This window comes from Myodes glareolus, chromosome 15 (genome assembly GCF_982192425.1).
Source record: "Myodes glareolus chromosome 15, mMyoGla1.1, whole genome shotgun sequence".
Classification (NCBI taxonomy): domain Eukaryota; kingdom Metazoa; phylum Chordata; class Mammalia; order Rodentia; family Cricetidae; genus Myodes; species Myodes glareolus.
In genome coordinates this window covers 37,330,293-37,340,629 of record NC_142040.1, presented here as the reverse complement: position 1 = coordinate 37,340,629, position 10,337 = coordinate 37,330,293, and the positions used below count along the sequence as shown (strand labels likewise).

Here is a 10,337-nt window from a genome sequence, read left to right as displayed (position 1 = left end):
AAAGCATGGGAGGAACACACAGTGTTCCACTGTCAAATTCTTTAGAACATTTCTTTTACTAGTCTAACTCTATTGCTTGTTCTCTGCTCAGGAAATTAGATTCAACATGTGCACATCTGTTATTTAGTTCTGTTCGGCCAGCTCTCTAATTCATTAACCAAAAAATTAAATTTTGATACATAGAAAACTCAGGGCAGGAAAAGGCTATTGGGGACTCATGAAATACCTATAGCAAGTTCTCATCTTTGGCTTTCACTAGCGAAGCGTATGAAGTGCAGAATCTGCTTCAGATAAACAAATATCCAACGGCAATCTACTTCTGCACCCCCCACCACCGTATAGAATCACAATGTGAGCAGCTCTAAAAAAAAAACCATGGTTTTCTTTTCCAGGATAGTGTCTTCTTGTAGCATGACTACAGTTGAACAACAACAAAATGTACGAGCATCATATGCGGGTTATTGTATGTTGAGAGTAACAGGATAAACACACTCTTTCTGTAGCTTTCACTGAAAGAAAAACCTTATCTGATTTGCCTCTTCGATAAGCTACTAGGTGAAAAGATGGACCCAAGCCATAGCTTGGTTCACAGGTGTCTTCTCAACCCCCATACACCAGAAGAAAATCGTGACTTATTAACAAAACATTTCCAACTCCTGGATTATGAACCAGTACTGCCAGCGGCACTGGAAGTGTTTAGGCAAGTTAAGGCTGAGTAATGCATTTAAGTGGCACATGCATTATAACGCATAGTTCTGTCCATATTAAGGTAAACCTTCTGAACCTGCTCACTTAGTAATGAGAGGTCTGTTTGCACAGGATCACTATGCTTTTCGGTTCGAAGTTAAATGATTTTTGAGGAGTTACTTTAGAGACAAAGTGGTTTGAGATTTAGCAGGAGGAGGGGGCTGCGGGGAGGGGGGTGTAAAAAGTGATAGCCCTGCTGTACTCTTAAGTTGGGTCCTCGCAGAAAGTCCATAGTTGGAACTATGATTTCAAAGACTGCTTTTCGAGACAGCGTCACTAGGAACTATGAAGACCTTTCTAGTTTGTTTATGTATGTGATGTGTGCTGGAGTGTCAGGAAGCCATGCTCAAAGACCGCACTGGTGCGGCGCTGCGCAGGAGGAAGGAGAGGAGACCACAGTTTCTCTTTTCATACTCTTTATTGCCAAGAGTTCAAAATGGTCAACATAAAAAAAAAGGAACATCTTCATAATAAATACTGCTCTTGGGGCTGTAATAAATAAAACGTTTATTCACAAGGAATGCACTTTTCCAGCCACAAGTGTATTCAAAAATAACCAAAAAAAAATTATATATGGCCATAGTTCACAGTTAAGCAGCCAAAAGCGGCTCTGATTGTAGCCTTTAAACAGCAAGGGAGTACCCTCCCTTCTCCCTCCCCTTCAGGAAGTATATTCACAGTTCCAAGTCCTCCGGCTGAAAGTGCTCTCCACGCAGAGAACTTAAGAGTCAATGCATCGTTCTGCAAAATTGTCCGATAAACCTTTTAGCGACGGGTACTTCAGGAAAACGGCATTCTGCTCCACCCTCGGATTGTCCAAAGTCAACTATACACCTTACGCCGGCCTGGTTCCAGGAGTCCAGCAGGCCACTGAGGGTCTGTCGTCGTACCTTCCCCGTCCATCTTCGCCAACATGCTCTGTGTCCTGCCGCTGGCTTCTCTGTTGATCTCACAGTGGAAAGGAGTCCCATAGGGTCCACTCGAAAAGGTTTTCAGTTACACCTCTGTAAGAGCATGTTCAGGGCGTATTCCATTCGATGTTTTAGTTCTAACGAACAGCCAGACATCAACAGCGTCGTCAGTCTGAAGGTCGTAGATATCCTGTCCTCATTGATGTACGTGAGCAGGTATTCTTCATTTTGGTTACAGATGATTATTTTTGTATGATCGTGGTAGAAATTCACCTTTAAAAATAAACACGGACATTAGGACTTGCTAAATACTCAAATACTCAAGGAGTAATAAAAGTTCTGCCAAAAATTAAATCAGCTAAGCTAGGTTTTAGGACATGCACCTCCACAAAGGGCTCAGTTACCTGAAATGTGCCATCATTGAAGAGCATCATTAAGGCTTTATCAGATTTTAACCACTGAAGGAGGTAGAGCCGCGGTCTTCGAATATCAGTAACACTAGGGAGATCGCCACCCTGGAAGAAGTCAGGAGAGACGGTTAGAGCCTATGAAACTATACCATGTGGGCATCACACGGTGTCTCTCAAACTCTTAAGTCTCAGACTGGCCTCCAGATTCCTGGCTCTGCCTCCACAGAGACCCTGACTCACTGCATCTAAGATAAGACATGAGAATCTGAACTAAACTTCAAAGTGATGCAGATGCTACCAGCTCTAGGCTGCATCCACTATCTCGTCTCTAAAGCCATGGTACTTACATCCATGAGGTTCTCCTCCATGTAGTGAGAGAAGTATTTCAGCACCGTCACTTGACTAATGAATTGTTCGGGGGCATCTGTTGCCGGGAAAACAGAACACTGGCCAAGTTCTGCATAATAGTGAACCGTTCTAAAAATCAGGAAAGATAGAAAAGAAAAATGAGAAGCAATTAATCACCGTTTCCAGATTTCATTAGCGCGACAGCAGAGACGTGGCAGATTGCATTAATCAGACGTGCTTACTTTTTGTCTGGAAGGAGGCTCATGTGGGCGCCATTGTTGAAAAGGACTCCAACGGTGTGGTCCGAGAGCTGGTACCCGAAGCCGTACTTGTTGGAGTAATCGACCCATTTGGTGACCCACTGAAAGGAAGTGCTCAGCTGCTCTTTGGGAATACAGTCAGCTTCCGGCATATTTTCTAGACATCCTCGAAGGACTCTTGCCACTGTGTCTGCAACACTTCCCATGGTACTGTCTTCAAGGCCTGGGAAGTCACAGAGACGGAAATGACGGCATTGTTTACACCAAAACCACGGGTCCTGGTGTTTCCCCACACTAATTCGAAAGACACAGAAATCAAGGTTACTGAGTGTCTTTTCTCCAATTCTATAATTTTGCTTCTGTGCTAAATTAGATTATTAAATTGACCCTGGTTACTTAGCATACAGGACTCGTCTTAGAATTTATGGTTTCGGCCGCTTACATTCACTGCTGCTGCTGCAGCTGCCAAGCGTCCCTCTGACTATCATCCGGATCGCATCCCCAATCTGCTGCTTGTTTTCCACTGCGGATGTTCCGGATCTGGCAACTGTGGTGGTAGGCGGCTGCAGCTCCTTCAAAGGACAAGAAGAACCATACGATGAGTCAAGGAACGAAGTCTATTTATATTTGAAACTTCAGGTTAAAATGAGATTATGGTAATTACTGGGAAAGCTTATCCGAAAGCCACGGCCATAAGCCAGAGAAAAGCTACTGCCGTCTAGCGACTGGAAACATGGCTTCAGCCCCCCAATCACCGTCAAAATGCTGATGACCCGAGAATTGGAAATGAACTAAAATGTCTACACGCTTGGGTTCTTCCCCAACATACCTCATCCGTTCTGTGTTTGCTGGGCTGCTGGGTTATCGAAGTCTTTTTCAAATCATGCCTAAGCTTGTAAATGTCTTCATCTTCTTTGGACACTTTATCTGTAAATTGAGGAAAAGGATGGTACATGTTAATCTATCCCAGTGAGGATGGAGCAGAGCTAGCTCTATGTCTTCTGGGCAGCCAGAGCAAAACCTGCTTTTCATCATTGCCATCACCGGCAATTACACACGCAACGCACTTCAGGGTTCAGCAAACGAAAGCTATCAGTCAGCTCTCGTTGCCTATTTATTACGCTGCTAGTGTCAAAAGCCGGCAAGGCGCAAGCGTACTGGTGAAATTAAGCCAGTAGTAAAGCCTCAGCTCGGTCATCACATTCAAGGGTAATCTTGGCTACAGGGAGGGAAGAGGCGTCTTAACACTTACTGTGTGTGTCGTTATATCTTGCTTTGTCTTTTTTGCCACCAAACAGAGCAGCAGCAGCTTTCTTAAAGAAATTCTTGGCCGGGCTGGATAAGTGGAAGTCTGGGACGGTGTGGCAACAGCTAGAAGAAAGTCTGTCAGGGGTGAAGCCCTGTGGAATCAGAAGAGAACATCAGAAACCTCTTCGGCACTCAGGGCAACGACAGGCCATTTCAGCGAGAGGTCAGAGAGGGCACTGACCTGCATGAAGAAGTCATGCCGAATGATGTCATCCAAACTGGGGCGGTCCTCTGGGTTTTTGGACAGCATGCTAGCTATTAAGTGCTTAGCTGGGGCCAGTAATGAAGACGGCATCGTATACCTCGCTTCCCTTATGCACCTGTACGTTTCCTTCAGATTTGTGGTTTCGAAAGGAGGCCTTCCTAGCAGCATCGTGTACCTGGGTATGCAGAAACACATCTTCAGGAACGGTCAAAAAGGAACTCTTTCTGAGATTTCATGACCGGGTCAAATTCGCTTTTGAGATACTCTGGCATTTACTTACATCACACAGCCTAAGGCCCAGATGTCTGATTCACAGCCATGTCCTTGTTTGTTGAGGACTTCAGGAGAGAGATAATTGGGAGTACCACATATTGTTCTGAAAAGACAGAAGATAGCAAGATCTAATTAGGAACCATTGCATTCATTAAACTTATTTCTCTCTGGGGGGGGTGACTCAATGGAAAATAAAGCCTCAAAGTTTTATGCTGTGTTTCGATTTGATCAAGTTTCTTTTGATAAGTTTTTAATGTGTGTACAATTTTTTCAGCCCATAGGACCAAGTGTTTTTAACCAACTGAGACCAGATGGTTTACATATTTCAGGCAAAATAAAACACCTGATGGTGAATAATCAGTGTCGAGGTGTAGAGGTGTAAGTCACCCGGATTCACGGTGGACATTTGTTTCAGTAACATTACCATGGTTTACAGATTTTAGTGTGAACTAACTTTCTATGAAGTAATAAATCGGACGTAAAAAAAGGTGTACTTGGTCTCCATGAAACCCAGCTAAGACATGACTCTTACCTCCTTCTGTGTTCCAATGGCTCCAGTCTGGCTGCCAAACCAAAGTCGCCAACCTTCAGTTCCATGGCTTCGTTAATAAAAAAGTTCCCTATAGAAGACAGAGAAAAAAAAATGAATTGTGAACTCCCTTGGAGTGGAGCTTCTCCGGAGGCCAGCATCCTCCACTAAAGTCACCCATTCAAAAGGCTCAGTCCCAATTAAGAACACTCAGGGAGGATGGGAAAAACCGACATCTCTCTAACAACACCACCCCCCTCCACCCCCCCTCTGGCCCACCAGCTTCCCCAGCTTCTGCAGTGGAGGGCTCACCTAGTTTGAGATCTCTGTGCAGGATTTCTTGCTCATGAAGGTACTTGAGTCCCGACACAATCTGTCTGAGGTAGTATCGGACTTCTGGCTCTGTCAACACCTTCCTTGCTTTCAAGATGTGAGCCATGGACTAAGGAAGAGAAGCGGAGAAAGAGAATTTGTCAAACAGTCAGCCAAATCGGGCTTCCCCTTGCCAGACTAGTGGTGCCCGTTGACATGGTGGGAATATGAACTGTCCCGGCTAAAATCCCAGCTAAAATGTGTTCCAGACACCACATCAGCTTTCTGTTAGAGAGTGCACTGACCGGGGAGTTAGCCCTTACCCGTCTGCTGCAGTATTCCAAGAGAATGTAAATATTTTCTTTGTCTTCAAAGTAATGGTAAAACTGCACTACGTGTTTGTGATGCAGGATTCTGTGAAGCTCAATTTCTTTGTCAATCTAAGAAAAGAAAAAGAAATAGCAAAATAAGGCTTATGAACCTCCCATCGTCTCTGGAAAGGCGGGGCTTACACATGCAGGAGACATTTTTCTAACAGGGAAGGGCCATCCCTGCACACAAAGAAAATACTTTGCTCAACAGTCATACACACCTTTTCCCTTTGATGAGGTTTAGCTACTCGGCTGTGAGGAATAATTTTTGCAGCGTAGACTTTGTTGTTTGTCAGATCTGTCATTTCGTAACACTTTGCAAAGCCACCCTGAGAGGAAACAAAGCCGAGATGGATTTGAGCCCAAGAAAATGGAGGGCTAACGTTTAAAATAAATGAATACATAGATGGAAAGAAAAAGCAAAAATTGGGGAAACAGAGGGGTGAGCAGAGGGATGCATTCTGGTTTGTAAAATGGTCCCTTTGGGAAGGGAAATACATTCCTGGAAACCTGGCCAGTTACTAGTCTCCCTTTTACAAAGGAGAGCTCCATGGAGAGGGGAGTGGAAGGGAGAAAGGTGGAAAATAGACTCTGTAGAAATTTGACAGTCGAGTTCCCAGGGGATCAGGTGGCTAGAGCTGGGGCTAACTTAGACCGCTCTCGGTTGCTCCTTCCTAGACTCAGGAGCAAAGCCTAGGCTGAGGATGCAAAGCCGATCCCCAGCGCTGTCGGCGCACAGAAGCCCAGGAGGGCAGGTGAGGAACCCACGTCGCGCACGGGCCAGACAGCTGGGGAAACGAGAAGCGCGAGCTTCGGGTCCCGTCTGCTCTACTTGCCCGGGCAACCCGCCCTCCCCTTCCTCCCACCCCGCCGCCGGACGCCGGCCGGCAGCTCCTCACCTTGCCCAGCACTTTGCCCCGGCAGTAGCGCTTCCCCGTCGTGGGGTCGACAATAATCCGCGAGATCTCAGGTCCCGAGTGAGAGTGGTGATGATGGTGGTGTGGTGCCGCTTGGGTCACCTGGGCCTGGGACTGACCGTCTTCAGAGGGCTGCTGAGGTCGCTTCTTCTTCGAGTCCCCGCCGCAAGCTTTGCCCAGCGCCTGCTCGCACATCTTGGTGCCAGCGGCGGGCTGGTAGGTGATAGTCCGCAGGAGTTCCATCGTGGCCCGGCCACCCGATTCTGCCTGCTGCCACCTCCGAGGCACGGACACGCGTCCGGGCTAGCCCTGGTTCTCAAGTCCCTGGTTTCTAAGTCCCTAGTTCCTCAGCCGACCGACTATTCTGACATCCAGCTCCGCTTGTGCGAGCGAGAGCGAGCCGTGAACCCTTTTATTCCCCGGCTGGGATGGGCGGGGCCTCGTGACGTCAGGGAGGACGCCCCGCCCTCTGGCTTTGGAGCTAGCGCCTTGGATAGGTGCGGGTTGGCCGCGTGGCTTCGACCCGGCTTGGAGGTGGCGGAGCGCGAAGTGACCCCGGTTTTTTGCACGCCCTGACCTTGGAGGTGGAAAACAGAAACCCAAGGGCGAACGCCCTGTCGGGTCTCTGGCTGGGCAAGGATGCTGGGTGATGATCGGGGGAGTCGAAGGGTTGGCACAGCCCTCCTGACCACCCCGCGACGGGACACCGGTGTCACCCAGCGAGCTAGGCGAAGCTGCATCCGGAGACCCGGAGCGCTTGGGGGGCCACCGCCGACACGGCGGGCTCCTTCGCGCCTATCTAAGGCTCCGTGGACCCGGCGGCTGAGCGCCTGGGCGCGCGGAACCGGGCACCCGCCTGAGTCAGAGCCGCTGCGGAACGAGGCACACTCCCGGTCGCAGATCGGGTTGACCTGCGGTAGCGTGAAAGTATCTTGAGCCCCTGCCGCCTCTTCCCAGCGCCTAATAAGTGATCCCTCTGTCAAAGGTCAGACCCTTAACCTTGGACCCGAGCCTGAAACCCAGCGAAGGTTTGGTACGCAGCCCTCCTAACCATCGGAAAGCAAGAGCGCCATCCTGTGGTTTTTTTCAGAAAAGCGATTTAACGGTCTGAGTGGGCTTTGACAGTGGCGCTGAAAAGTGTGCCCCGTTGCTAATGATGATTTTACAATTGAAGTCACTTATGACTTCTTGTTCCAAGTGGGTGATTCAAATTGCGTGGATCAAATGGCTCACTAAGCGCAAGCGGTGTTTACTGTCCTAGTATGCGTAGAGTCAATTCAAATCCTCCCAGTGGGGTAAAGGGGGGCGAATACAGACAACCGAGTGGCTGTCAGTAAGCTCAGAATTTACTGTTCAGTTCCAACAACGCAGAGGCAGACCCGTTTTTCTTGTTCCGATGGCCATGTTGCGAGCGCTTATGGAGTACTGTTCAGTATTGTTAACGTGCTGTATTAAACACTACTAACTACTGAAATGCTTGTGTCATCTTAATACAAATCTGAATGAAAAATACTGTGTTAGGGGAGGGAAAATAATATTTCTTCCTACCTTTCTAAATGATACTCGTGGTTCCTCAAGCAGGGCAGATTAATCTCAGAAACACACGATTATTCAAATACATGGAAGACACACAGAGAAATGGGTGTCCTCAGAGGTGGCTTAAAATTGAGGTTTGAGTGCTATTTTAAGCCAGAAAGAGTGTGAAGAAGACAGGAAAACGAGAAGGCAATCAGGAACAGGGGTGAGATTTGTGATTTTTCACTGATAAAATCGTCATTTAGTTGGTTTTTTTTTATATATATACAGGAGACATTCTCGGAAATTGAGGTTTCTTTTAATAAATGTCATTTTTTTCTTTCCTTACAAAAGAGTAGTATGTCATTTTCTGGGCTTCTGTGGCTAAGTACTTTTTCACTCGGCTCAAAATTATCTTGACTCAGAGGTAGATTTATGGTGACGTATTCTGGTTTCCTGTGGACATATTGACACGATGGGGTCTAGTCTACATTTTCCCCACCCTACAGGTGAGAAAACTGAATCCTCGACAATGTAAGTGCTATTATCAGTGAATTTTTCATAGAATTACCAAGTTATGTCAGATCAACAACATGTCCATCCTTTTGTCTCGGGTAACTTGGTACATTAGTAGTTATTTGGTGTAGGACCCAGTGTCACTTAGAAACAGGGTCTTCCTCCAGGCCACTATCAAGCATTGGGAGCTCAGGTGTCAATCACCAGGTACAGGCATTTACCTCATCTCCGGTTCTCCTAGCAGCGCACAGAGGAAGTCGCCTTAGCCCTGCAGAGTCTCTGTCCCGTCACTTTCCCTTTCCATGATTTCCGTCACTGCAAGCCCAGGCATGCTTTTCACACGGGACAGTAGACTTTAACCCAGGATTATCGCAGGCTTGAATAAGAGGCTAAGGGGCGGGGCTGGAAGTGGAATAGCAGAATTACACAACCCCCCCACCTCTGCCCCCACCACCTTTGTTCATAAACTTGGTATGACCTTTGCTCTCCAGCCTTGTGCAAAGCAACTGAATGAGCCTGCTGGCTGGAGGAGAGTTTCCCAGGATTAGTGTGTTCACCTTTGTGTGCGGATCTTATGATTAAAAAGCTGAAAAACAGATGGTTAAGACTTTAAAATTTCAAGTTGTAACATAACAGTGTTAAATCTGCTTTATCGGGGATACTTTAGTATTTGGTAGCCTGCTGACCATCCCGTGTGACATTCAGTTCTGTCTTCCAAAAATTATGAGGGCCATTTAATAAAATATCAACGCTGAATCTTAGGGCTCTTCTTGCCAACGGGGCAAGATGATTTTCTTTATACTAGTGCCACCATGTGGACAGACTCAAAACAGTAGTGTGTATAGCAACGGAAACTACTTTCCACTAGTGATAAATCTCTAATTCCAAAACATTTCTTGGTAGAACTATGGTCCAAATGTCAATTTTAATGCCAAAATCCCAGTGGGGCTTCTGGTGACAAAAAAAACTGATAAACTGATATCAACTTCAAAAGATCAAAAAGCCCAAATCACCTTTAAACAAGGAGGGGAAAACAACCTTTGCCTTGCAGCCTTAGGATGAACTTGTAACATGAAAACCGCTAAGTTAGTTAATTAGACTTATCAAAGAAGTAGAACAGAGACGAATGGTCGGCCCCATCTAGAGAGAACTATTGTGAGGGGGACGATGTGATTCACTAGCAGGGGATGAGACTGTTTAGCACATGGAGATTAAAATCAAAGCATTTTCCCCAAACTTAAAAACCTCTATCTCATTCTGCCATGAGGTTCCTATGCCAGAGGAGCCTGATTCGGGGCAGCGGTAGGGAAAGGGTTCCAACAGATGCAGCTATTCCTTACAGAAACCAAACATAAAGAGTCATAGTTAAGTCAGAATGGGATTTGCTCATTGCAGCCATGATGGGGAGGACCGGGAATCGGATATCATCGGTCCTGTATGTGAGGGTCTAACAAGAGCTTTGGGGCTACACATGGGAAGGGGAGAAGCAGAGAGCAAGATGTACACATCATCAGATAGTCCTGATCAGAGAGCTCGTTACCCAGCAGCTTGGGCTCTGGGGTCCTCCTCGGAGATAAGAAAGATGCTGCCTGGGTGGCTTCGGGTTTCCTCCCCTGAAGATGATCCATCCGACTGGCTGCTCCTACAATTCCAAACGTCTGTAAGAGATGGTGACTCAGAGGAAAGGCCAAGTTCCTCAGGGCTTTCTTTAGGTC

General features: G+C 46.9%; 1 protein-coding gene across 1 annotated transcript; it reads right to left on the bottom strand.

Moving 5' to 3' along the window:
* Positions 1 to 1,146: 1,146 nt before the first annotated feature.
* Plk2 (polo like kinase 2) lies at positions 1,147 to 6,985 on the bottom strand. The gene is made up of 14 exons (XM_048443003.3): positions 6,574 to 6,985; positions 5,896 to 6,003; positions 5,627 to 5,743; positions 5,304 to 5,433; positions 4,995 to 5,082; positions 4,470 to 4,565; positions 4,166 to 4,364; positions 3,929 to 4,076; positions 3,506 to 3,603; positions 3,119 to 3,248; positions 2,659 to 2,899; positions 2,416 to 2,545; positions 2,063 to 2,173; positions 1,147 to 1,931 (listed from the first exon to the last, which is right to left on the bottom strand). The coding sequence occupies exons 1-14, from the start codon at positions 6,832 to 6,834 to the stop codon at positions 1,740 to 1,742; spliced, it is 2,049 nt and encodes a 682-aa protein (XP_048298960.3). The 5' UTR covers positions 6,835 to 6,985; the 3' UTR covers positions 1,147 to 1,739.
* Positions 6,986 to 10,337: the final 3,352 nt, after the last annotated feature.

Coding starts and splice junctions, on each gene's coding strand:
- Plk2 (XM_048443003.3), bottom strand. CDS start 6,834: ATGGAACTCCTGCGGACTATCACCTACCAGCCCGCCGCTGGCACCAAG. Junction 6,004..6,573: donor GGGGCAAAGTGCTGGGCAAG/GTGAGGAGCTGC, acceptor GTTTCCTCTCAG/GGTGGCTTTGCAAAGTGTTA. Junction 2,900..3,118: donor CTGCAGCAGCAGCAGTGAAT/GTAAGCGGCCGA, acceptor GTGACTTCCCAG/GCCTTGAAGACAGTACCATG.